Source organism: Carettochelys insculpta, chromosome 18, assembly GCF_033958435.1.
Source record: "Carettochelys insculpta isolate YL-2023 chromosome 18, ASM3395843v1, whole genome shotgun sequence".
NCBI classification, from domain to species: Eukaryota; Metazoa; Chordata; order Testudines; family Carettochelyidae; genus Carettochelys; species Carettochelys insculpta.
In genome coordinates, this window is record NC_134154.1 from 3,021,762 (window position 1) to 3,049,212 (window position 27,451).

A 27,451-nucleotide genomic window follows, 5' to 3' on the forward strand; every position below is an offset into this window, starting at 1 on the left:
TGAACGCTCTTCCTTTAAGCCATCCACCAGAACAACTTGCAGTAGTAGAAGGAAACGGACAAAATCTTACTAAAAATAAATGCATACTACCTAATACTATTTCACTCACGCACATGGGAAGGGGGGAATGCTTAACACAAAACACACCAGGAGACTTTGCTTTAAAAGTAAATCAAGTAAGCACTTTAATTTACACAAGAGAAATTTGTACATGAGTGGGGGGTTCTCTGCATTTGGTAAACAGAAATTGTAGATGCAGTTATCAGGAAACACAGAAAAAGAGTTTGGGTACTCCCAAAGATTTTCGCATTCTAATGTATTAGAAAGCACCTAATTCAGAGCCAAATGTTAGCTGTTTTCCAAACATGTATCTATTAAATGCATACATACAGGTAAGAAAAAAAATGATCTCACTTATTCCACTTGATCTAAATTATGTTGTACTCACCTCTCATTACTGCTGGGTATATTGAGTCCTTTACTCCACAAATGCCTCTGACAGCAGAGTATTTGGGGGTAGGGGCAGGGGCAGAGGGGAAAGCAGGTTAAACTACCTGATTTCTTACACAAAGGAATGTTCAAACAAAGCAGCTCAGTTTATTTTTCTGTTTAAACAAAGCAGCTCAATTTAGATGATGACTCCTCTGAAGTAGCTATTTGCTGGGAAGGTTGCACTATTTGTAGTAGTAGTAGTTAGGGCAGAGAAGGAACCTTGGCTAGCAGACAAAAATCTAGTCAGAACTCAAGTTCCAGAGGAAATGTAAAAAGACAGAATTTCACTCCTACAATGAGTGTCAGTACCATGAAAGGTACAGTTTCTATGATTGTTTTATACCACAGGTGTGCAGTGACTGATTTATTCTCACTAGGAGCTAACTACAGTCAGAGTGGGAAAGCTGGATCAGTGGTACCAGGAGATTCACAGAACCAGAATTTTCGTTTAGATGAATTCTTCCCATTCACACACAACTCATGGTCCAGTTAAATGCTAGAAGAATCAATATCCAGAGTTACTCGTTCTGAATACACCAGTTCTGTGAAAACAAGTATTGGTTCAGAAAAGGGAATGCAGAGTTAGCCCGTCTTAGGCTATCGGATTCCAGCTGCCAGATTGTCCTCCTTTCCTGCTATTTTGAAATATTTATAATGCAACTTTTTGCAAATCAAAGCAACTGTGTATAACTGGCAAAAAGACGTAACTTCCCTTGCCTGCTTCTGAGCCAAACCATTATTACCTATTTCCCCCAGTTTTCTGTTGTATAACTTAAGCAAAAAATATATTTTTGCTAATCACAGGTCATTTTTGTCCTACTGATTTTTTGGGATTCACTGTGATCGGAACAAATGATTTGCAGCTATTATCATAATTTTCACACTGAAAATCCCCTTCCAAGCAATATGATATAAAACCTGCAGGAAGCAGCTCAAACAGCCAACTCCCACATGAAGTGGAAGAGTAAAAAGTCTGCAGTATGGTTATATTGACAAATCTAGAGCAACATGTCTTTCCCATAGCTGCTTTGGGCTTCCTTTCAGCTCTACAACAATTGGAGCTTGTTCCCAAAAGCACAAGCAATGTCTCTCATCCTTTACACTTAGGAAATTCTGTAGAAAAGACAGTTTATCAAAACAGAATTAAATTACAGTGGCTTCCTACAACCATAAACCCATCCCTTGCACTCAACTTTCATATAACATTGGTATAACCCCTTGGTATAACATTTAAAATTTTGAAGTGATCCTTTGCCAAAGCCTTTTAATCACTAATTTCTGTGCTTTCATCCTTAAAAATGTTTGTTTTACAGTGTACACTGAAAAGAAAACAAAATTAATGTCGATGAAGTCTCCACCTTTCAGTGAAGAAAGTCACTGCTATTACATAAAGAAGATACCCAAGGAGAATAATGAATGTGCAGGCAAGCGGTCCAATGCAGAACCAAGATGCAATGAAGTACATCATGAACCAGGAAAGAAGAGTCCTGTAGCTAGCCAAAAATCTCAGACTGATCCTTGGTCGCCGAGAACATCCTGATCTTTGTTTCAGTGCAGGGCTATGCCTGACCTTCTCTGCAAGGGATGGGTTGGTAAGATGATAGCGACACAACATGCCAGTAAAGTCTTCCCTGGAGCAGAGACTCTCCATTTGATCAGCAAACTAAGGTAAGACAAATATAAGTCAGTAACAGGACAAGTAACATGTAAACAAAAATTAAAATGTGGATATTAAGTTCACACTGAAAAATTGTTTTTATTTGTATTAAGGGTTCAGGAAAGAGGATTACAGCAATTCTAACTCAGAAATCATAAAAGTCTCTCAAAATTTAAGATTATTCCAACACACATTTACATTTGTATTGTAGTAGTTCTGCTCATTTAGTATCAGTGGTACAATGCACTAAACCAAGAGAAGGAAAAATGGAACAGTTATGTCTTAAATCTTATGTCAGGATAAAGTGGAGAGAGAACTAACTGTCCAGTTGTAAGGCAGATCTTGAAGGAATAACAGGCAGGAGGAGGAAGAAATAAAAGGGATTAATCCTTTTCCTGTTTATTTTGACAAATAGGGACTTTTGGCAACTAGTGTGTGCAAATATAATCCCATGAAGGATATACCTTCTATCGCATCGACTATGAACCATATATGCCAGTGTACTGACCCTTTCTGATTTTGAGAGAACACTGTGACATTTACAACTCTCGAGCAATAGGAAAAAAGTGATTCCAAGCTAAAAGAACAGCCTAGAACGAAAGAAAGAATATCTGCAAACTCAGGCAGAAATCACATAAGCATATATGGCAAGTGTGTAGGATATAGAGAATAGGAATATGTAACTGAAAAGAGAAAGACGACATCTCACTGCACTTACTCTTTGATTAATTGCTGAGGATAACTGGAACAACAGTCGCACTAAAGGGGCATTTTCATAACTTCTAATGGGCTGAAGCTCAGTATCTCCTTGGTACTCAACCTCAAACCTGCGTAAACCATTTATGATCTACGAACAAGAAAGGAAATCACATACTTTATAGCTCAAATTTGAAATGCATTTAAACTGGTATCTTTCCTCCCATCCCTGACAAGCTATTTCTTTTGATGTAGAGGCACATGCTCTGCTTTCTTTAACAGCAGCTCAGTAAGTACTGGGTTGGAAGCTTTCCCTCTTACCTGATACCTGCCAAGAGGCGTAAGAATTAGTCCATCCTCACTCTCAATGCAGTCCGGAATTTGCTTCTTTCCATTCTCAGCCTGAGCTGCTCCACAGTTCAGCATCAGTTGACTCAGCTGGGCTTCATTCAACTAGTCAAAAAGAACAATTACATAGTTATTCAGTTTTACCACCTTTTTCTGTTCTATTTCCCCATTCACCAGCTCCTGTGCAGTCTCTGATAACCACATAGGATATGTCTACACAGCAACATTATTCTGAAATAAGCTATGCTGGAAGAATTATTCTGGGACAGCTCATTTTGAAATAACACTGCTGCACACAAAATGCATTTCAAAATAGCACTTAACTATTTCAAAATACAGCCTCTACAGACGATAGAGACTATTTTGAAACAGACACATTGGACATACTATGACTTACTTCGAAATAGGCTCTATTCCCTGTCTACACAGCCCGTTTTGATACAGGCGCTATTCCTTGTGCAATGAGGTTTACCTATTTCAAAATAAGCTAACTACTATATTGAAACAGTGGTTGCGTTGTGTAGATGCTAGCAAAGTTATTTCAAAGTAATGGTTTATATTTTGAAATAACTTTGCCGTGGAAATGTACCCACAGTCAGTGACTGACTACGCAAGAAGTACTGAAAACAGCCCATTTACCAGCCTATAATAGAAATTAGAAAATAAAGGGACTACTACTTAATTGTTTTCATCAAGTGACAAGCTCTGGAAGACAGGAGAATTTTTGGCTCAGTACATCCTAGCCTCCCCCTGGTTGCCGTTTAGTTCTATTTTCTCCCAGCCATGTGCAAGAGAACTTATACAAAATCTCTTTGCTTCCTTTCAGCTCAATAAAAGAGGCAGCCACCATCTAGTATCCTCTATTGGCTTTATCAGTTGGCACACACTTCCTTTTGCATTTCCATAGCACCTTACATTAGAAGGTCTTGAAGTGCTTTAAAACACTAAGCCATAAAATGCCCCTTGATAAGCAAGAAAAATATGGGATTTTTCAAAGTGGCCACTTATTGCAGGTACCTAATTTCAGGTGGCTTTTGGGCTTGACAGCGTGAAACACCTGCAACTCTAGCAATAGTCTAGCAGTTTACAGGCACTCAGCACCCCGGGGGTAAACTTAAAAAAAAAAAACGTAGTGTCTTGAGATGAGCACAAAAAGTTTAAAAAAAAAAAATCAAGGCACCCAACATGAGTGGCCACTTTTGACAAGGTTGGCCTAAGTGACTTGCCAATTATCACACTGCAAGTAAGTGAGAAAGCTGGAAGTATATTGCAAGAATCCTGAGTCCCATTCATACTACCTCCCAGTGAAAGCACGTGGAAGGAATTACATACCCGAAAGATCTGGCATAAGTACTCCTGGGCTTTCTCCAAATATTCATCTGTTTTTTTGATGCTGTCTTGCCCAATTTCATCTAGGTCATTGCCTGTATAGGAACCGTTCATGTCAGAAGGGCCAAACCTAAACCAGGACAGGAAGGACTGACTTGCCAAGGTCTCCGCAGAGTGGTCTGATATGGTTTTGGCTGTTTGCTGGGCCTGGCCTATTAACTGGGCCAGCCTTAATACCTGAAAAATAAAATATAGGATGACCACTAAATAGAATAAAGGACACAAGTCAGCAGTAAGAACAGAACTAGCACCCCCTTAGCTGACATGGACTTGTGTTGGTAGCAGTCATATGCCCTATTTCCAAGAGAGTAAAAGAAGTTATGGCAGCTGGGGCACACAGGGGAATATGAATGACCCTCAGCTGCCTTTGAGATGCATCTTCCTTCAGTTCTTTAGCCTGCTGCTCAGAGAGAAATCCTCTCCCTCTGCTACGCCATTTTTAATGGACTCGCTGCTGGGTATTGATTATTAACACTATGAATCAAAAATATACAGTCATTGCTGAGAGATGAAACAAGTAGATGCCCATAGCAGATTTCTCCAGAGCAGAAAGCCTCGTCCAGCCCACCCAACCCTGTAAGGCTGGAAAGCCGCCTGTACATTTATATTTTAATACTTGTTATGGACTTTCCAAACTGATTCTACAGCCACCACCAACTCTGATTTACCCTCTGTGTTTAAACAGCAAAATTTTCTTGCCCATCTTACATGACAAAGCAAATATTCAATATAGATTCATTCCCTCACAATAACATTAAAGAACTTACACAGAGCAAGTAAGCAAGATCATTGCTTACCAAATTCCTGACTTCTGGACCAAACATCTGCTTGTACTGAGAGTCTTGTCCTTCCAGACAGTAAACATGACTCTTCACCTTAAATGAGGCATCTGTGATTGCTGGAGGCCATGACGACAAAAAGCTCCCACCAAGAGTAGGGCTCATGAAAATTCGGTGTTGACGGTGAGGGATAACAAGCTCTGGCTCTAGGAATAACTGTTCCCCTAGAAATTGGCATAAGATGTTGTGGGGTGGAGAAGACTAGGTTACATCTTCCTTCTCATTTGGGACTCTAGCAATGCAATTTTCAACCCTCTTTGTAACAAGGTTGATAGGTTATCATCATTACTACAGTGGTGGATCTAAAAGTCTATAGAAACATACTACATTGTAGGCCATGATTACTTGTTGGAAAGAGTATTATGGTCTCCACACCTGCCCAGCTGAGAACATTCTATCTCCTAAACTTTTTGCTGCCCAAATTCTCCTGCCCCCCAACCAAACCTTTCCTCCCTCTTCCCAACCCCCAATACTCTCAATATGCAGCTTTCAATATTCTTAGAACTGATATCTAGAACATGGAGTGCAAGTTCTTGCTGACTAGCCATCTTGTTGAATTCTGAATAAACACAAATTCCTGAAGGGCATTACAAAGTTTTAATTCTGAGTTAATTAATAACCAAATACCACAAACGAATAGGAGTCAGAGAGGTTGATGAATAAAAATTAAGAAAAAAAAGAAAAAAAAACTTATATATATGTATGAAACCAACACTGTAAATAGGAGCAAAGACATCAGATCACTGAACTTCATTGTCCCATGAGGCAGAAACCGAATCCTCCAATTCACATTTCTTTCTGGGGCAAAAGAGTCACCATGGAACAGACCAGGATACAAAACTGCATGGAGGCAACATGGTATTCATTTACCTTTCTGGATCATTTCAGCGAGGTTGGGCTGAGCAAAGACCTTGGCTACTCGGAACACCATCAGGGCATTTTTAGGGCTGACCAAATCTGTGCGGAGAGCTCTGTTCAGAAAGCCTACAAATAGTTTGGTGTACATCAGTAGGTTCTCTTGAATGAAGGGAGCCCTGTTAAAGTAAAGTGGGTTTACAAATACAGCTATTAAAGTAAGTATATTCAGTCTTCTGCCAAATATATAATCCCACAGAACACATTTTAGACTATCACCTGGAATGATCTCATCCTTTCCATTTACAATAAAGACCAGAGAATGTCCCTCCTTACTGAAAAGCTTTAGTTACCAGTAACAATCTCTGACTTTGTGCTGGCAGATATCTACTTGCATAGATGTGCAATGGAAGGACTTCAGAGGCAAGCTGAAGCCTGAGGCGTGGTTTCTATCTAAAGCGCTGACTTCACTGCCTCCTGTAAAAGTATCCATGAACCAGAGAAACTGGTGCTGCTGCTTCATGATGCCCACCCTCCCTGCTAATGGATTTTGCCACCATAGGTCTTAGAGAAGAAGGCAGTACCTCAGAACAGTTGGTAAAGTCAATGCACAGTCAACTTGTGGAAGTTATTGCCAGGGAATGCTGTAAAGGCCAAAACTACAGCAGGGTTTAAAAAAGCTAGATAAATTCATGGAGGATAGGTCTATAAGACAAGATGGTTAGGAATGCAAAGCTATCCATGTTGGAGCCACCAAGAGGGACTTTGTTGAATATATGAGAGATGGAAAGAGAAAGACACCAATGAGTCTACCCAGAGGAAACAATGAACAGGGCTTATGCTTGTCAATACAACCATAGGCCAAAGAAACACTTCTATTCATGTCAGGGTGACAGATATGCCATCTTTGTTCTCCCTCAGCAGGAAGGCTCGTCTGGCACGTGCTGTACAAAGCATGCTACTTAGAGTAACATGTCAGGAGGAACCAAATGGGGTAAACTAGGAAAGCAGTTCTCAGCCTTTTCCACTGGGTGACCCCACTTAGCAATAAAGCAGGAGGGTGCACGGTCATAAACCCACAGTTCAGAATCCACAAACTACATACTTACACAGAACAACATTTACAACTCTGCCTTCAAGAATTTCACATGCAACTTTCTGATAGTTACTAAATATTGAAGTCAGAATTAGAGTGACCTGAAGATTCTGCTTAAGAATATCTCTCTGTTTACCATTTCTCCGATACACTACGAGGCTGAGGCTCTGTACTCTGAAGTGGCTTCTCAGGAGCATATCTCCAGGGCTGCAAGTAACTTAACCACATCTCCAGCACCTGAAGCAAAAACAGAAATATCAATTCAACCGAAGGAAAATACTTTTCCTTGGCTGTTTTGTTAAGTTTGGACAATAACACCCGCTTTCTTAATGTCACCAAAAGGCTTCAGGAATGAAAATTTCTTGCAAAAGTCTTCTCCCCGAAAAACAAGTCTTTGGTAATCATGTACCCTTTCAGCAGAACTGATGAGTATTAAATGCTCAATAAGAGTCCATTAACAAAATATTTTAGAAAATACCTGGTTGCATTGAACAAGCAGTTCACTCTTTACAATAATGATCAGATGAAAGAGTGCACAAGCGGCTGTCACAGGAACAAAGATGCATTCACCAATCACAATGATGCACTAGTATTGGTGTATGCAGCGCTGGGCCCAATATACCAGAGAGACAAGATGGGTGAGAAAGAGGGAGACCATCCATCCCGCTTTAGCCAACAATGTCCCTTTTTTTAGCTCCCTGGAGAGCATCCTGACTTTTCTTTTAAAAAAAAAAAACAGGCTAATTGCGGGTTAAGCCTGCTTGAAGCAGGGGGCCAGACTAGATGACCTCCTGAGGTCCCTTCCAGCCCTGTGATTCTGTCCTGTATGTTGCAAAGCAGGGACCTGAATTTTAAAGAAACAGCTCTTTAAGCAGCAGGGGCCATTTGTTTAAAAGGCCGGCTGCAGGTGGTCGACAGGTGCTTTAAACGGATTGTTTAAACATGCTGTTGCCAGCAGCCCCTGGCATGTTGGAGGGTGTGGGGTGAAGGAGGGGCAAGGGGATCAGGCTGCCTGGCTGCTGTGAGCACTCTGCTCACACTGCCTGAGAAGTCTGAGAGAGGTAGCCGGTTTAGTCTGTATCATTGCAAAACAAAAAAAGCAGTCCTGTAGTACCTTAACGACTAACAAAATTATTTTTTAGTGATAGGCTTTCGTGGGACAGACCCTGTTCTTCAGATCTGGAGACTCCTGTTAACTGATAACTGAGAGGGACAGAATTTAAAGAAAAAGCTAGGAAACAAAAATGAAAGAAAAACAAACTGATAAACCAGCTAGGTAAGGCAGAAGGAAGGGGAGCAAGAAAGGGAGGAGAAAAAAAAATCCTCTGAAAAGATCCTTCCCCACCCACCCCACTTCCTTCTGCCCTCCCTATGGGCTGAATAGTGTTTCGTGTTACTGATTTTTCAGTCCTTCCTCTCCAGTACAGCAGTGGTCACTCACACAAAAAACTAGTGGGCAACATGGGATAACTCTTGGCTCCACTGAAGCTAATTGAAACACTGATTTCAGCTGAACTAAGATTTTACCCCAAGAGGCTTTCCAGTGGGCTGTTCTGTCCTATCCACCATACCGCAAACATGGCAACATACCTGATCAACCATGTCACTTCCCCCAAAGAAGAAGAATGTATCTTTAAGACATCTTAACTTAAGAGATTAAAGCGACAGTTCTTCTCCAAGTCTAGTAGTTACAACATGATTAGAACATATTATTCAATAGGACAAATATATTCATACAGGTTCTCTGTAACAAGAATAACATGTTTTAAACCAGTGATCATTTCCATAAAGGAAAGAGAAATGAATCATCACCACACATTTTCGCCTGTACGTAAGAATCCCTCTTCACTCATCTTTGATACACTTTGTTTCTAACTCTAGTTTTAACATATGTTTATTTCCCTCCTCCTGAAAAATATATCATAAACAAGGAACAATTTGACAGTAGTTTTATCACTGCATCCAGGCCAACATTTTATTAAACACTAACTCTGATTTTGTACTGAGCCAGAAGATATAGGCGGATACATACAGCTCTGAAAGAGGCATCCAGAGGCCAGTGACTAAAGCAATGCTGCAGGAAGACATAGAGCTTTTGCTGGACAAACCGAGGAATCACAACTCTGCAATGAGATTCAGACACAAAGATGTGAATAGACAAAAAAATAAATCATAGAACTCGAAGGGACCTCCAGAGGTCGTTGAGTCCAGTCCTTTCCTCTCAAGGCAGGACTTATCACCATCCCTGACAGATTTTTTTTGTTTAATCTAATCTGCCTCAGACCCTTGAAAGGGCCCCTCAAGGACTGAACTCCTTGAAAGGGCCCCTTAAGGACTGAACTGGGTTTACAAGGCCAATGATCTAACCACTGAGATATCCCTCCTCCAATAATAGCTAATAAAGTAATACACCTGACATTTAATACAGAAGCAATGAGTTTTGACGTTTTTTCCTCAGTTTAAGAAAAAGACGATATATAAGTAAGTCAGAAGAGCTCTAATCCTGATGCACACAACCTGCTATTCCAGAGCCAAATCCAACTCAAGTATCTCTAAGGTGTATTTAGGTGGAATTTCTCTCTGGCATAGTTTCAGCAACACAACTTTCTCTTCAACAGACACTGATCTGCACATGTCCTTTGCAAATAAACATACAGAAATTATTTTTGCACCAGTCCGACTGCTCTTCTAAACTGGTTTCAACTATGCTCTGTTCTCAGAACAGATGTTAGCACCTCTAAAGCAGTTTAATCCCCTCCTCCTCCTCTAAAAAAGCAGAAACAGTTTCCATGGAGGACACATTCTTGATTGGAAGCTAACTACTTCCTTCTCCTGATCTGGACTCCAGCCCAAAGTGCAAGAAGAGTGTAAAAGTAGGCTCTAGTCCTCCTAATAAAGCAATTTCTGACTTAGCATCTCAAAAACTTGCTTTCAAGCACTCAACAAAAGCCAAATTGCCAAGGTATTTATTGATTAGTGTTCTGTATGCTCAAAAAGCAGAGTGACAGTATAGCTACCTCTTAAATTCCTCCAATGGGCTGGTTGTATGAGAATGGGCTGAAGGCGAGAGGGGTTCTGGTTTCAGGCTGTTGGCAAAAGCGTGTAGATGCTTCACAAGCAGTCTTATCACTAACACGTGCTCCTCTGTGGGTTTAAATGACTCCTGGATTCAAAGCAACAGGCAAAAATATTGAGTTTTATTTATTAACTTTCCATGAAGGAACTTAGCACAAAGATATATTCATATCAGACGTTTAAACAGAACAGGATTGTCTCTAAATGTTTAGTACTGCACAACCTGATTTAAACAAATTATTTCTCCAAGAGAACAAGTTGCCTCACAGCTCTGCCTTCAACAGGTCACTAACAAATACTAAAATACTTTTATTCATTGTGGGAAATAAGTTTATGGTTTATCACAATTTGCTTCAAGTTATGGTAACCCCTAGAGAGCAGTAACAGAACATCACTAAGCAAGTTTTACTTTAACATAGACCCTCACAGGAAAAAACATAAATCAATTCTTTTATTGTTATTTAGTATCTGATGTGGATAACATAAGAGAACACCTGTTATGCTCTCAGCTCACTCTCTACTAAACTTTCCTTCTTATATGGGTGTTCTCCTTCCTCCTAAAACATAAAAATTCTAAAAAAAAAGAGTTATGCTCAGAATAGTATTTCCTTCTGTTGCATTTAACATCAGTGCGGGTTTGTGGCAGCGTTTGAGTGGGGGTATTTCATTCAGTCTTCTTACTGGAAGTGTGGGAGTTGGGAAGTTTTTTTTTTTTAACCCACGCAAGGAACAAAGGGGAGCAAGACTGGGACAGTCTGGTATTGTTACCAGAGGTTTGAACATACACAGGAATGGGGAGAGGCTATAGGGAGAGAAAAAGGGAGTCAGGTCTCAGTGCAGCCTTCCTCACTACTTCAGAGCTCAGGGGCGCATACCAAATGCACTGGTGCTGTAACTTGTCTTCAAAACAGTAAACTAAACTCCATCTGCCATTGAGGGCTGATTTGAAGAGCACTTTTGTCTCCCTAAATCTCACAGCTCTGATGTTCGAGGGAGATCCAGGATAGCCAAACGAAAGTGCCTCAGTAACAAAAACAAGCGTGATGATGGAGGGTTGCACTGGGCTGCGTTATCTGCAGCTGTGAAAGAACTTTCCTGGATGCTACAATGAAGCTGTGTTCAGGTGACACTTTGGAGCTGCATAGTTTAACCATTTGGGAAATTGTTTGGGGTTTTCTTTTTTTGGAAATCTCATTCACTTAATTGTGTTTATGAGCAATTCAGAACAATTCTTGGAGCTGTGACAACACTTTAAAGCCCTTCCTACTTGCAGTGGCTGTGAGGAAGCAGCTAACAACATTCCTGTGCTTAGAAAGTTCTGAACATTTCCTTAATATTTTCACACTGCAACACTGCCACTGGGAAAAGGCTCAAATCTGAAGTGATGAAAGGCCTCTTACTGCAGTGGTGCAGCTGGATTGATGCCTTCTCTAAGGTTGCGTCTACACCACAGCAATCCTTCAAAAGAACTTCTTCTGGAAGGTCTCTTCCAAAAAAACTTCTTTTGAAAGAGTGCATCTACACACAAAAATGCAGATCTAAAGAGTGATCTGCTCTTTTGAAAGAGAGCGTCCACACAGCCCCCACTCTTTCGAAAGAACAGGCCAGGGAGCAAAAAATCCAGCACCACGAGGACGGCTCTTTGAAGAGAAGGGCCCCCAGAATGTCTACACATGCTTGTTTCCAGAAGACTCTTTCAGAAAAAGGCACTCTTCCTCATCTGGGTGAGGAAGAGGACCTCCATAAGAAGTGCCACATTCTTTTGAATTCCTTTCAAAAGGACACATTTTGTGTGTAGACGCTCCATGGGGTCTTTTGAAAGAGCCCCGGCCAGTCCAAACGATCTCACTAGTATAGATACTGCATAAGAAAGAAAAGGATTAATGATGACGATTTCATTTGTATTCATGTCACTATCCACCCCCACTGGAGATGAGGCTACAACAGCAGTCACAACAGTTTAGAGGTGGCTGTGAGTCTGTCAGTCTCTATACAGTCTGAAGGAGAAAATACCTAACAAAACTCTTGGGCAGAGTGCTTCTGACACAAGGAACTTAGGCCAAGGTATTTCAAAAGCTAGTGGCTTTAGAGTGCCAGCTTGAGATCCTTCACAGGGGTCTAATTTTCACAAACTGCTGAGCACCCACTTTATAAAAATTCAGGCCCCTTTCAGAAACATAAATCTGGACACCCAAAAATCACGGGTTACTTTTGAAAATCTTGGCCAACGACTAACCTTGAGAAAGCACTCTCACTTTTTTACATGAGCCGTTACCTGTTGTTTGTGCGGCAAGGTTTAATTACATGTTTCATTTTCAAATAACAAATCCTCTATCACTTAAGATCCAGTTTAAACGCCTAATTTTCTCGTAACCTGGATCACCATGAGCATTGTTCCTTAAACTTAAAAGGCAGCTTGTATTCTCCCCATGCTTTCAAAAAACTCTTGATCTCCAACCCCAGTTTACAGGAACATATGCCCAATCATTCCTCCCTTCACCCAGGGAGGTAGAGAAAACATATTTCACATAAGTTTAAGAACAACACTATGGACTGGCATGATAATTTAAAGCTACAAAAGCAATAATCTGGTAATAGAATCTTATTTTCCTTCTTAAGCGGTTTGTTGATTAATAGCAAAAGTGTTTATACCAGCTATGCAAAAGCAGAGGACTAAGTGGCTAAGGCAAAGAGAATTAACTTGGTTTTATTGAATATGTGGCCCATCAAATCATGAACCAGTGAATAAAGGGGCTGGAATAGGAAGGACAAACAAAGGCATCTATTCCAACAGAAATGGCTTTGCAGGCAAGTTCCTGATAATCTGCAACCCACACACTCCTTTGTGAAGTTAGGCAATCAATCTCGGGTACCAATATTAATTTAACATCAGTCCACCTGTGCTTCTCTGGAAGTGTGTTTACATTGTCACCTACCTTTCTCTTTAGGGGTACAGCTGTGCAATTTCTGATCTCCACTTCCCTGCAAGATTCATTTAGAGGAGCAGTATGTGACTGACAGAATTCTGCCATTAGCAAAGTAAGTTGTTGGGCAAAAGAGATGTTAGCACAACACCAAATTTTTCCCTTTACAATCCACTGAGAGATGCATCTCTTACCCTGGGGATTTCACTTGCTCCTTCTAATATGTGCTACTCTTGTAACATCCTCTTCCATGGTGCTCACCCGCATCTCTGTGTATCTGCCACATCTAGCTTTACCCAATTTTGTTTCAGTGGAATTAATCTCTGAATCCTCTTGCAAACCAAACACTGGCCATACAGTCGCCTTTTCTGCTCATGTCAATTAATACAGCTTGCAGATTATAGGATGAAACAAGATTTTTTAAAAGAAACAAAATGAAAAGATGGTAATACTTGGTATGCGTGGAGGGCCTGGTAGCCGGATTGGGCAGGACTACTGTGGTGTGTACTGGAGATACTGAGTCGGTAGTGGAGAACCTCCAGCTGAGAGACAACAGAAACAAAAAGAGGGAAAGAGGGAGAGAAAAGAGCAAGAGAGAAAAAAATAAAAAACAAGAAACAGTGAGAATGATCCGAAGACGGAGGGGTGGGGTGAAAAAATGGAAGTCACAAATACCATCAATGACAACATATCACAACAGCTGCAGCCACGGTATCCTCTTCTCCTTTTGGGGCTCACTTGCCTGATTCCACAGGTACCTTGACCCTCTCTCAAATTGGGATAACAACTGACAGCTCATTGCTGTTGGGTTCACAATTAACATTAGCAGATGCGGGGGAAGCTATGAACAAGTTGACTCTGTCTTTGCCACTACCACAAAAGTAGCAGGCTTGTGTCCGTGACCTAACAAGCAGGACACAGAGAGACAAAGATTCCACCAAACTTGCTGAGGAAATCTTTGGCTTGTGGGGAAAAATAAAGTCCACCTTCTCCACTTGAAAACAGCTAAACTATGTGGAATGCTTTGATATTGGGTCAACCCACTCATTTTTCCTGAAGTGTTTAGTCCCAAACTGGTACAGTATTATAGAGGCCACTGTAAAACTAACCCTTAGCCTGCAGTACACTGGGAGGCCATGGGTTGGGATTCTTATTTGTGTGCCAGTGAGAATCAGAGGACTTTCTTGTCCCAGTGACATGAAGGGAAAAAGAGAGAGTTGACTGTACCACTGTGAGCCTCTTTAATTAATTGCTGTATTAGTAATCACCAGATAGGCGTTTCACGCTCCAGGCTTTGTTCTTCTATTGAAAGGCCAAATATTAATTATGGTAATTGCAAGTCTGTGGAAAGTTAACAGTTCTCAAAGATAGAATGGCCTTCACTACAGGACGATGAGGAAAAATACACTCAACTAAACAAAAACACAAGCTTGTAGTAGAGACGGCATGCGGACATGAAAACAGGGACATTGACATTCTAGGCCTATTGCCAAGATTTTCTCCAGCCTCAACCATGCTCCTCCTTTGCATGGAAACATTTTCTAAAACTAATCAATATAGAGGTGAAGAGGATACCGTACCCACATAGACATGTATGGAATAAATAAATAAAATAAAAAACAAAATGCAAACAGAGACCCAAATCAATAATATCAGGCTTCTAAACTAACTCTCCATCTCACACCTCCTCTAAGTTTATCTGTTCCTTTCTTTAGCTCAATTTAGTTTTTGCAGATTTCCTGCTAATAGAGTGGTAGCAATGCCACAGAGTGGTAGCAGAGCCCATCTTCTGCAATAGTAATTAACTCCCCTCTCATTGCTGCAGTAAGAGCTAGATACCTGAAAGGTGCCACACATGCACTTGTTACTACGGTCTGCAATTCCTGGCAATGGAGTAGGCTTTACACATAACTCCATTAGATAACGGCCCCTTAAAAGAAATCAAATAATGAAAAAAGCAGAAGGTAAAAGGAAAATATACTGCACACCTGCTCCCCACCCCCCAATGAGCATTGCAATATAGAGGAAAAAGAGAGTACAGTACAAAGGGGGAAATATGAAACTGAATCAAGTTGAATTAATGGGGGAGTAATCAAACCCAGCATAACAATGTGACCCTCAGGCTCACTCCACATTGGGAAGTATGAGAGATCCTTAATGACATGAATCATTCTTAAGACCAGCCTGTTTTTTCAGACAATTCAGAGGGGCAATGGGAAACAACACAGCTGAGATCCTACTCCAAGACAGACCAGGTCTTGCTACAGGGAGGGAAGAGGCATGAAGTTCTGTGGAACACCATCCCACAATGTTTCTAGCTAAAGACTTAAAAGAGTGAATGTTTAAAATGGGCCCAGGTACTGAGACCTTCTATTGCACTAACCATACCTCTGCTCTTGATGTGCAGAAAAATAAGTGGGAGCAGTGGAAAACACATGGTTTACCTTTTAAAAGTTCTGGTATTTTCTGGATTGGCAGTCATAGGCTATGTCTACACTAGAAGCATCTATCTACACAAGTTACTGTTGGAAAAGATGTTCCAACAATCCTGTCTATACATAAAAGCGGATCAATCTTTTGATCTGCTCTGTTGACAAAAGGGCCCCAGAGCATCTACACTGGCTTTTTGTCCATAGTTTCTGTTGACAAAACGCATTTTGTGCGTAGACGCTGCACAAGTTTTGTCAACAAAACCCCAGCTTTGTCTACAAGCCTCTCTAGTTCAGACATGCCCATAAAGCCCAATTTAAAAGAACTCCTCTGAATAGCAGAGAAATGTTCCTCTTGCAAGTTCTAGTTTATCCCTCAATTTGAACAACTGATAAGCTTCACTGGTTTTCTTCAACTACTCCTGACAATTCTCTTGGTCTGCTTGGGAAATTGTTGTCTCCACACCTCCTAAAGCCTTAGACATCAGCCATCTGGAGGGAGGTACCTTTTTGGATGAGGATGCCACTTCCTTGCTCTTATTTTCTATCCTGCAACCCACCAAAATGCAGGAAGATTTCAATTTTTCTACATGCCCATGACTAGTGATTTGTGGAAAATAATCAGGGACAGAAGTAGAAAGGCACCAGGAAGCCACAATCTCAGTCCTACCCTGATCTGTTCATCTGGTTGGGAGCCTATGTGGCAAAATCCCTCCAGGCTCTACCCATATATTTCCACAGCATTAATCACACTGTCTTATGAGCACTAAGGAATCATCATCGTCATCTGCCTGGATGCTGCCATAACATTAGCAGACAGAGGTTCAGCTACAGAGGGTGAAGAAAGGAGAGAAGTTTAAAGTGATGCATTTTTTTAACCTCAACATAAAGCTGCATGCACAAAGACTATGCAGACGGAGAACAACGCCTTTCCATCATCAGCGCATAGCCATGCTGCTGGAGTTCCTGAGTGGAGACCTACCATCTTTAGCAAGAGTTTGCCATTTGACATCAAATCATTAAATAAAAAAAGACAGACAAACTCACCACATTTAGATCTTCACCATTCTTGCCTAGCAAAATATTTGTTTTATAACCTGATGAAGTGAAGGACCTGAATTTCCCAATCAAGCAAGTCTCATCTTACTCCTTCACATAAGAACAAGCAAGCCTTTAGTAACTTTTGCATTCCTCCCCCCTTCTCCCCACCACTCTTAACTGGGAATCCTAAATTTAGTCCCCTGACTTTTTCCAAATTCGCACAAATCTCAGCACTCCCAACTCTTCTTTCAGAAGGTTCCCCCATTAGCACATCAGTTTTATTCTTGAACAGCTAGAACAAATGGCTTGTAATTGATGTAATATCTTATTTGAGTCAGACCTTATAAAAGATCCCAAAGTTACATACACACAGAAAGTGCTCTGCCATCACTGAAAAGCAGGACACACTTAACAAGGTCAGTTTCTGGGACTGGAAACATACAATATGCCTTACCAATTAAAACCTATAGAAAGACAGTTTATGCAAGCCGACTGCAATTGGATTTAGGCTTAAATCTTTGCTGTTGAAAAACATGCTACTGGATTGTCAAATTATTCATTAATTCCTCAGTAACACTGTCAGCTCCAGAAACCAATGTAGGTCTCTTGTAGGGCCATCTTGACATATTTGTGTGGGATTTTAACAAGGCATTTTATACTGAGGTTACACCAGTAGTTACTGCTCCAATTACTACCAGTAGCATTGATTGTTATGATCAATCCACAAAATCAGCTTATATGTCAGTTACTGCAACACAGACAAATTTGGATGACACAAGCATTTGTTCACATCTCTTCATCACCAAAGTTTAGAAGCTTTGATGTATGCTTTAAAGAATGCTCCTTTGTAACCATCCAGTTAAAAGTCCTTCATAAGATGGGGAGTGACAAAGGTTTGTGGCAAGATAAGAAGCCAACAAGCAAGGGACATCCAAGAATGAAGCACGGCCTATTACCTTGACATGAGGGGACTGCATTTTCTGATACATTTCCAGGGAGTAGTGATGAAGCCACATTTCAACAAAAACCTGCAAAACAACAAATGTTTTCTCAACTACAGGAAAAGAAGGAAGGATCCAGGAACTGCCAGTCACAATCTACCTTTGACTGGCCAAATTGAAGTCTGTGGTACAGCACTCAACAAAAGACTACATTATACTTGTAAAACAGTGCTTAGGGAGGTTACAGTTGTTACAGATTTGGTTCCTTCCAAGTTCACCTTAACTACATTATTATATTTAATGAGGTAAGTCTGACCAACACACTACAATGCTATACCTAAGCATTATTTCACATGATCTGCAATCACATATATCTGCATAGCTATTTTGCATGTTGCAGTTGACACCAAAACACAAACACGCACAGACCTACCTACTGTATTTCAATGTTGATACACAGGTACAAGAGCACTTTGCCCTCCACCGAGATGTCTATTTTGCGTTCTTAATATTCTTAAGGCCCATTATATTTCTGCTTTTATTTGTATCATCACTGAACTGTTTCCTCTCTATTTGCTCTTAGGAAACCATTACACAAGTCAAAACCACTCATAAATAAAAGAAAAGTAACAGATCAAGCTACAGTTACCATATGGATCATAAAGTCTAATTAACTGTAAAACCAGTTCTGAAACACGAAAAGAAGAGTTCCTCCTTTAGCAATCCCAGTGATCCAGGTTTAGTAGGTTTAATTTATTAATTGGCATTTATTTTTAATAAGAATGTGCATGTCTCTCTCTCTCAATGGAGATGGTAAAAGGCTGCAAGTGAACTACATAACCAGCACGTCACACATTTCCCACAGGTATTACTTATTCATCCCCGAATTCAAACACCTTAGCAGAATTGCCTATCCCTTTTGACTCTTCTGTTTGTTTTCACTTCCCCTCCAACTTGCTTTAAGACTAAAAGTCCAATGATCAAGTTAATCCTTCACAGTCTAAGAACCTTGAAGCATAACCTAACAATGGTAGATTTCTTAAGGCCAAAATACATCCATTGAAGTGAAATATTCAATTATTTGTTACTCAGGGGAGGGTGGTGAGCACAGCACTTGGGGGAGATGCAAGCACGGACGTGGATGACTCTTCTGATGCTGTTCCTTTACTAGATTGAGATAGCACCCAAAACATATTAGGCAATTCCCTCAAATAGAGCAAGACACTGTCCCCGCCTGGAAGAACTTACAGTCTGAACAAAGACTTGGCTGAGGCAATGGAAAGAAACATTTTAAGTGTTTTATTTTTCCTGCCCCCCATTACCTGCCTGGTGATTGGAGTATGGGGGGGAAAATGAACAAAAACCACATCACTTAGGCCTGGTCTATACAACTGCAGTAAATCAGTCTAAACTGTGCTATTTCCATTGCACAAATCATGTAAGTGAACTTGACATAGTTACATGGACTTACTGTACTGTGTCAATGGGAGACAGTCTTCTGTTGACGTGCCTTATGCTTCTCGGGGAGGTGAAGTACAGAAAATGACAGGACGGCGTTCTCCCATCGATTTACAAGGTCTTCATCAGACCCACTAAATTGATGCCACTGCATCGATTGGAGCAGCGCCACTCTAGCTCCCTAATGCAGATGTCCTCATACTCAACAAAAGAGCAGTGTTATTTGAAGAGACATGTTATAAAGGCCACTATACCTTAAAACAGGGGTTGGCAATAATTTTTGATGGGAGGGCCACTCCAAGTTTTGGTAAGTGGTCAAGGGCCACACTTTTCTATGAAGAGGGTGCCTGGTCTGGGATGGAGCCTGGGTGTAGGAAGGAAACCTGGAGGATGGGATTGGGGTGCAGAAGAGGGCGTAGGATTTAGGAGGGAGTGGGGTTGCCCGAGACAGGCTCTGTCCAGGAGATGCTAACCTAGGCATATCCAGGCCAGCAGCCCAGCAGGATCCTCAGACAGACTCCCTGTCTCTCACAGCCCCAGTCCGCTCAAAGCCACTGGCTACTCCATGTGCCTCTCTGCACCACCTGGAGGGTAGGGGCCAGCTTTGCATGCTGCCCCATCATAAGGTCTCAGCTCCCACTGGGCATATCTTGCCTACTTATGCCTTGAAATAAAGCTACATTGACAGCTGTCTATTTTTGGATGAGAGATGAAATCCTGGGCCTCTGAATTCTAGGAATTATTTTTAAAACTTGATTTTTACTTGCTTTCTGTTTAATGGAAAAGCCAACAAAACTTATATCTACTTTGGATAGAAGACACTGAGAAAAAGCAAATTATGCCAAAGGTTAATAAATTAATCATTGTTACCTCTATGGCAGGTATTTGTCCCCAAACTGAGGTGCAAAGATTTAATGTCTTGCCAAGAATCACACAGGAAGTTTGTCAATAACAAGCAGTCCTGTGGCACCTTAGAGACTAACAAATCCACAGGACTGTGTGTTATTTGTGAAGGCTACTCCTGAGACTAGAGAACATCTGTGGCAAAGCCAGGAATAAACTACAAACTCCCAGTCCTGTGTTTTAACCAGAAGATCATTCTTCCACATAAAAATCCAATGGTCATTTGCACTGTGCTATCAGTATTTCAGTTCAGCATGAGTGCAAGAAATCAGATTTGGTTTTTTTTCCTAAATAAATTCTTAGTTCCTGATAGTTCTCTTTCTAAATCAGGAGTGACTCTTGTATACGTTGGAAGAGACTTAGGTCCCTGATATCCAAAGAGGAAGGAGAACTGTTGCTTAACAATTTAGCAGCACTTTTGTATGTTATGGTGACAGAAGCCAACAGCTGCACTACTCGGTTCCTTTATCAGACTCCATGCTAGAGAGGAATGGGAAAAGCACCTCAAGCTTGTTAGGGAAAAAGATTTACAGCAAATAAGCCATTCTCACTTTAAATATATAAGGAAATAAATCTGACTCACCTTAAGCAATGTTTCTGATCTCCAGATCTCTTGAGAAGCAGGATCAGCATTCACTGAAGGTTGATGGGCAATGTGTCTTTTCAGCAGACTAGTGTGATGCATGCCATAAGACATGAAAGGCACAGCTGGGGATCTTTAAGGAGAAATGTATATAAATACTGAAGCCAACAGGCCTCTGTATAGGCACAGAAGTCAGAGAGAGTAAACACTAGGACATTAAAAAATTATAAGAGTCTGTGCTAAGTAAAGCTGCCTAACTAGAATTTTAAAAATTCCACCCAGGCTTTGGGACACTAGATGAAGTAAGAAACTCAAAACAATTGGTAGCTTGCAAGGAAACATGGGCAAATTCTTAACTAGAATATGGAAGATTATAGCAGCAGAGATGACTGAAGCTGGTAACATCAAAAAGCTAAAACTGCAAACTTGTTAGAATGTGAGAGGTTCCTTGGGCTACAGACAAGATCAAGACTCAATTACTGCCTGACTGCAAGCATACATATTAAGTAGACAAACCATTCCTGTGTGGATGATCAGTGTCCCCCACACTAATCACTGGATACAGCAAGAGCCCTAATTAGTAATGCTGAATGAAAAAAAATCCAAGAGCTACAGCCACATTTATAACTCTTCTTTGGCTCTACTACACTAGGCCAGCAAACTTTCAGGATAAAAGTTTCTCAGCCTTCAGTGACCTCTGTATTATTATATCCTCCATTATAAGACTGCTATGTAGGTACAATTGTGTTTGTTATACACGTGGATATATACATACAATATAAAAATGGGCATTTTCTTACATTGTCTGTGGCTAGAACTCAGTCCTAAAGCAAACCAGTTTTGGTGAGCTGTGCCCATTCAGTCTACCATTGACAGTGCAAATGTACCAAGTTATTACCTAGGAGCAGGTGAAGGGATGGCTCCCCCAGGATTGGAAGAAGGTGGAGGAAGAACACTTCCTTCTGTGGGGAGGAACCATTTCAGGTATGTGTCCACCAGACTGAAGTAAGCGCTGTTTGAAGGGCTGACATGATGGGTGGTGGGAGAGTTCTGGAATACAGACACACAGCATATATCTACAGTAAGTAAATACACATGCTGTTACAGTGTATCACTGGGAACAGGGATTTCAGGACATGATTAATCTCACTGTGGGCCTGATGCAGGCTATAGAATTTCATCCAGTAATTTCTGCATTATGTAGGAAATCAACCTGACTGTGGTTTCATGAGCTTTTCTGCCACAATTCAATGTATTAAATCACACTTCACATCTGACAGCACCGTTAGATACTGTTAAAAACAAAGGAAACTTAGTGCCCAATATAAGATTGTCGTGTGTATTGTTTGTACAACAAAAGACAAAAGATGATCAGCATGCTCAGCAGGTATAAAGGAAGAGTGCACACAGAGCTGAAATTTCAAAACCTTATTCAATCTCAGCCACCAACAATGGATTGCAGCACTGAGAAGAGGAAGGATGCGTATAATTATATAGATGTGTATAATCACTCCCAATGTATGCATCCTATCTAGTGGTTCTTAGAAGTTACCAGCTACAAGATTTAATTTAACTGAGTTCATGCATTTAGAGAAGAGATGGAAGCTGTCAAAGTGCAGTGAAGAAAGTGCTTGCCAGAGTGATGCCACTTTAAAGGTAAAAAAGAATAAAATTTATTCACCCTCTGTGTGATAAGACTTATTGCAAAGTAAAACATGTAATATTCAAATGGATCTGGAGAAACAGAGTCAAGGAAACAGTGTACTGAAAACATGATATGAACTCACTAGCCTTTTAAAACTTCAGTATCTCAGTGCTAGTATTAGATGACTTTCTACAGCTGAACAACAAGCTCAGGTTTGATCTTTCACGCTCTTTCCAAGGTGTTTATTAGGCACTGTTAGGTAATTTAGGCTTTTTGTCCTATCAAATAATCTAGAAATATTTATGACACATAAATGGTGAAATCCTGACCCCACTGAGGTCAATAGCAGCTTGGCCATCAACACCGAGGAGGCCAGGATTTTCCCCTAGTTGTTATCAAAGATTCAAGACTTCAACAAAAGACAAATTTATGTCTAAATATTCACTTACCATGTTTGCAATTTGCACACAGCAGTGCTGAACTAACACACTTCACTGTAGCAGTACAAAAAGCAAACAGCAGAAATGGAATTGAATTTCTCAGTTTTAGTCACTTAAAATGTTAAAAGGAATTAACAAATGTAAACCCTTCAATTATTAAAAGGATACTGAGGGCCAAGTTTGAACCTAGGCCTCCAGATGGAGGGAACTGGACTTTGTTGTAGTAGAGTGAACATTCTGGTAGGACTCGCTCTTGCATTGAAGCTTTCACAGGACCCTGAAAAGACAGGAAGTAATGAGATAGCTAACAAGCTACTCAGAATACACTCCTGTATTAAACTGTAAAAATACATCTGGCACCTAGTTATAGACTGTGGCTATCTGGTAGCAACAGAATAGTTATTTCACAAAGCTTTCATGGACACCTGTTTTCCTACAATCATGTTCCATAACCAGGAGGACAGTTAGTCTTCACTTACAGGAATGAAGTGTCTGAAAGGTATGAGCTGTTGATGAAGAAAATGATTCTTTGCCACAGCTTGGAAGAGAAGTTTTAAACCCTAATGTGTTCTGATAATTAAGACAAAAAGAATCTAGTGCCTTTTTTGACAGCCAAATAATAAATAAGTGAAATTTCTTATCAGAGCAGCTGATAAGTTTGCTGCTACTAACAAAAGCTAACCGCACAACTTCTTATAAAATCCATCATGACAATGAATTTTCTGCCCCTAGCAGCCCTCTGAAACATCAACAAACTAAAAATCCAGTCTTCAGCGCCTGCTACACAAGAAAAATACTAATTCAAATACCACAGTGGCAGGTCCTATGCTGAATCCAGAGTAGCTGAGTAAGTAACATTCCAGTTACTGAAACACCAAAAATAATTTTCTCTTATGCAACCTTTAGCAGTTACTTACTGGAAGATAGGAGACTGGGAATTCATATCTGTACTCCTCAGCTTGGAGTTTGTAAACCAGCTTCATCATCGGGCCACTGTAACAAGGATGAGGAAACACATAGTGAATATCTTAATTTTTTTTTTTTTTTTTACAGTTGTGTCAATCTATGCTTACATATAAAGAAACAGACCAAATACTGGTTTATTAATTCGCTATGAATCTTCCACTCTTCTGAAGTTAGCATGTTTACCTAGGATCCAGGAAATCCAGGGCAATAGCATACTCTGTAGGGTTTGCTCTTCCATGCAAACAGCGAAGATTCCAACCTATGATAATGCCATCCAGACTACCAAAAATATTCTCCACTAGCCACGGGAAGATAGCATGCAGTTCCTACAGGAAAATAACCAGAAAAAAAAGAGTGGATTCATAACAGATAACAGCTAAATAAAATTTAAAGAAAGACAGATTGTTGTTTAAGTTTAGATTTTTTGTCTGAAAGAGTCTAAATTTCAGACATTTGAATTCATGACATTTTCCACCAACTAGAGTCAATATATGCTATATACATACTTGCTCCTATTTCTAGGACACAATTCTACATGCAGAGCATTCAATGGAATTTAAATGCAAACATATAACCCTCCCCTGCTTGACGTGAAGTTGGACTGTGCCTGTTTTCTAAATCTTGGCTTGCTTGCCTTTTACAAACTATACAGAAGGATGGTCTTACTGTGTCAGCCCAAAGGTCCATCTAGCTCAGTATCCTGTCTTCAACAACGGCCAAAACCCAGGTGCATCAAAAGGAATAAACAAAACAGGTAATCATCAAGTGATGCATCCCATATCACCCATTTCCATCGTCCACCAGAAGTATTGACATTGCCCATCCCGGCTAATAGCCACAGATGAACCTATGCTCCCTGAAGGTCTCTACTTCTTTTTCAAACCTTACTATAGCTTTTACCTTCACAACATCCTCTGGCAAACAGTTCCACGGGTTGACTCTGCGTTATGTGAAGAAATGTATTTTGTTTATTTCAAACCTACTGCCTATTAGTTTCATTTGACCTCTAGATAACACCTTCATATTTACTTTCAACATACTGGTCATGACTTTTTAGGCTTCTTTCATATCCCCCCTTCGTTGTCTCTTTTCCAAGCTGAAAAATCCCACTCTTATTAAGTACTCCTCACATAGAAGCTGTTCTATATCCCTAAACATTTTTGCTGACCTTTTCTGCACCTTTCCAATTCTAATATATATTTTTTGAGAAGTGGCAAAGTGATCTGCACCCAGGATTCAAAAATGTGGATCTGTTTGTTTGTATTGCTACTATACATGTTTTCAATCTAGAGCAACTAAGACAGTAGAAAACCTCATTCTTTATTCACAGACTATTATGGTTCTAGCTCCACAAGTAAGTATCAATCATACAGCACATCTTAGTATGCTAATGTCCTCGTATTTGGCATTTAAGAAGATGATGAAAAGTATGATTTGAAATGTGATAAATTAAAATATTGTGATGTTGTAACTACTGGCAAAGTTATGTAACATTTGGGAAACTGTTGGACTCCTAAAACTTCAAAGAAGCCTCTCAAGCACTTTTAAAAAGGCAAGAATGAAGAGAAATATTTTAAAAATAAATGCCTTATAACTTCACTGAAGCACAGTTCAGCCTACGTGAATGAAAAGGTTGCTGCTCTGTACCTTGGCAGGAAAGTCTTCAATAACTATCTCCAGATCATGGCACCTCTGAGCGAAGGGCTTGTTCATGCAATCTGCCTTCAGACTGGCCTATTATGGAAAGAAAGGGAAATCAGACCACTTCTTCAAAAGAAAGTAAAAAAGACAACATTGTTAAAGATTTTGGCAGAAAATTCTCTGGTCACAGTGTCAGATATTGCTCTTGTAAGCAATAGGCTGTCATTGTTTCCATCACAAAACTTACTCTAAACATGAATATTTTTAACACAGGTGCAGGCTTTTTCACATACTTGGATCTACAATTTTAAATAAAGAACAAGTAACCAATTTGTGACCACTGAAGTTCTATGAAAATAAAACTACATAACATTTAGAATGGCCAACACACACTTTGAGAAGAGGACCTAGAACTTTCTCTGTGCCATTCCCACAGAATCCTTTTGGATTTTATAGTGTGCAATTTGTTTATAGATAATTTGCCTGGAATTAATGTGTAAAGAAATAAATTTTAAGTGATTTTTCAGCAATTCATTAGTCAAAAACAGTATCACCACAAGACTTCCCAAATCCTAATAACCACCTGCACTGGCACTTACCAATAGGAAGCTAGGCTGTTGTAAATGAGGGACAGCCATAACTGTCTTTCTACAATATTCAAAAGGAAGTCTGGTCTCCGGAAATCACTTCAAAGAAGAGAGACAAAAACATCTACATGAATATTCAAATTGCATGGTATAATACTGGAACAACTTACTTTGATATGTTCGTTTCTACACGAAAACAGGCAAACATATATTTATTACATCTCTGTAACAGGAGAGCTGAATTAAACCAAGGCAGACTCATGGCAGAGGTGACTACATTATATTTCCCCCATTGTCAGTAGCACATTCATAGTGAAAACACAACAGGGGCAGCAAGAAGGGCAAATGAAGATTCAAAAAGAGCCTCGCTTTAAATACACTGCAGCAGATGCAGCAGCACAAAACCATCTCTAGGGGATATAACTTGTAGGATACTGACTGTATGGCATGGTCAGGGAAGTATCATTCCAGCAGGAGAAAGACGACACTATGAGAGACGGTCTACAACCAGTTAATGCTACAGCTCCCCATGAGGTGGTGGCTACCGGCAAGGGGAACACGAGCACGCTACGCGGAGCAGCTGTCTCTCAGGGAAGGACTCGGAAGGGTCCAAGAGAAGCAGGATCCTGGAAGACTTTATTGGATGGGGAGTCATGGGGCTGACCCTTCGAGGGAGCTGGATCTTGGGGGCCCAACTCACAGCCTCCCCCTATGGCTGAGACCACTCCGAGGAGATGGATACTGGGGGCCTAGTCTGCAGATTCCCTCCCCCCGCCGAAGGTTGATCCCCCTCCAGGGCTGGATATGGGGGGCCCAGTAACCAGCCCGCTCTCCGGAGGATCGGATCCGGCAGGAGGGGTTGTCTCCCCTACCACATGTGCAGCCCCTCACCGCGGCCCGCGCTCTAGCGCCTCGGGTCATTTTCAATCCGCCGCCCCTTCCTCCTCCCCTCGCGGTACCGGCGCTGGTGTTAGACGTCACCCCTCGCGCCGCGGTGCAGTGACGCAATCCCATCGCCCGCCCGGGAGAGAGGTGCCCGCGCGCGGCTCTCTGCGTGTCAGCGCAGCACAGGCGAGCGGCTGAGCACGCCCCGAGCGATGCCAGCTTCCTTGACCGGACGGACCGTCTCCCATGGCGTCCGGTCGGGAAGTTGGCAACCGCAGCCGGGGTGCTGGGGGAGGGTTGGTTGTTACTGTGTTGGGGAAGGGCCCACAGCCAAGCCCCCTTTGTGCTAGTTACCGAGTGAGCAGCAAATCCCAGAGGGGGCCCCTGCCCCAAGGGGAACACAGGCACCTTGAGGTCCCCACAGTTGGGCTGTCTCTTGGGCCGTGACCCCCCCAGTACACTCCACACGTCACCCCTGCGAGGGAGGCCGATGTGCTGCAAACTGAGCCTCTTGGTGACAAATTGAATCAAGGTGACAATGAGGAGAGAAGAAAATTTCAA

General features: G+C 41.0%; 1 protein-coding gene across 2 annotated transcripts; it reads right to left on the reverse strand.

Moving 5' to 3' along the window:
* Window positions 1-155: 155 nt before the first annotated feature.
* On the reverse strand, window positions 156-26,938 carry SMPD4 (sphingomyelin phosphodiesterase 4). 2 transcript variants are annotated; one of them, XM_075012733.1, is made up of 20 exons: window positions 26,897-26,938; window positions 26,018-26,104; window positions 25,425-25,511; window positions 23,961-24,103; window positions 23,729-23,804; window positions 22,980-23,088; window positions 22,408-22,460; window positions 21,625-21,776; window positions 20,727-20,859; window positions 17,798-17,869; window positions 13,824-13,913; window positions 10,390-10,535; window positions 9,405-9,495; window positions 7,509-7,609; window positions 6,292-6,455; window positions 5,380-5,585; window positions 4,526-4,759; window positions 3,167-3,298; window positions 2,868-2,996; window positions 156-2,155 (listed from the first exon to the last, which is right to left on the reverse strand). In XM_075012733.1, exons 2-20 carry the CDS (start codon window positions 26,054-26,056, stop codon window positions 1,829-1,831), a joined length of 2,484 nt encoding a protein of 827 aa, XP_074868834.1. In that variant the 5' UTR covers window positions 26,057-26,104; window positions 26,897-26,938; the 3' UTR covers window positions 156-1,828. The 2 variants fall into 2 exon arrangements, with proteins under 2 accessions (XP_074868834.1, XP_074868835.1); XM_075012734.1 differs by lacking the exon at window positions 13,824-13,913.
* Window positions 26,939-27,451: the final 513 nt, after the last annotated feature.

Bases quoted from the DNA above. Each gene is read 5' to 3' on its own strand.
- SMPD4 (XM_075012733.1), bottom strand. From the start codon at position 26,056: ATGGCTGTCCCTCATTTACAACAGCCTAGCTTCCTATTG. The intron at 25,512-26,017 runs GTAAGTGCCAGT...TTTCCATAATAG, and splicing joins AACAGCCTAGCTTCCTATTG to GCCAGTCTGAAGGCAGATTG. The intron at 23,089-23,728 runs GTAAGTAACTGC...CTGTCTTTTCAG, and splicing joins TCCCAGTCTCCTATCTTCCA to GGTCCTGTGAAAGCTTCAAT.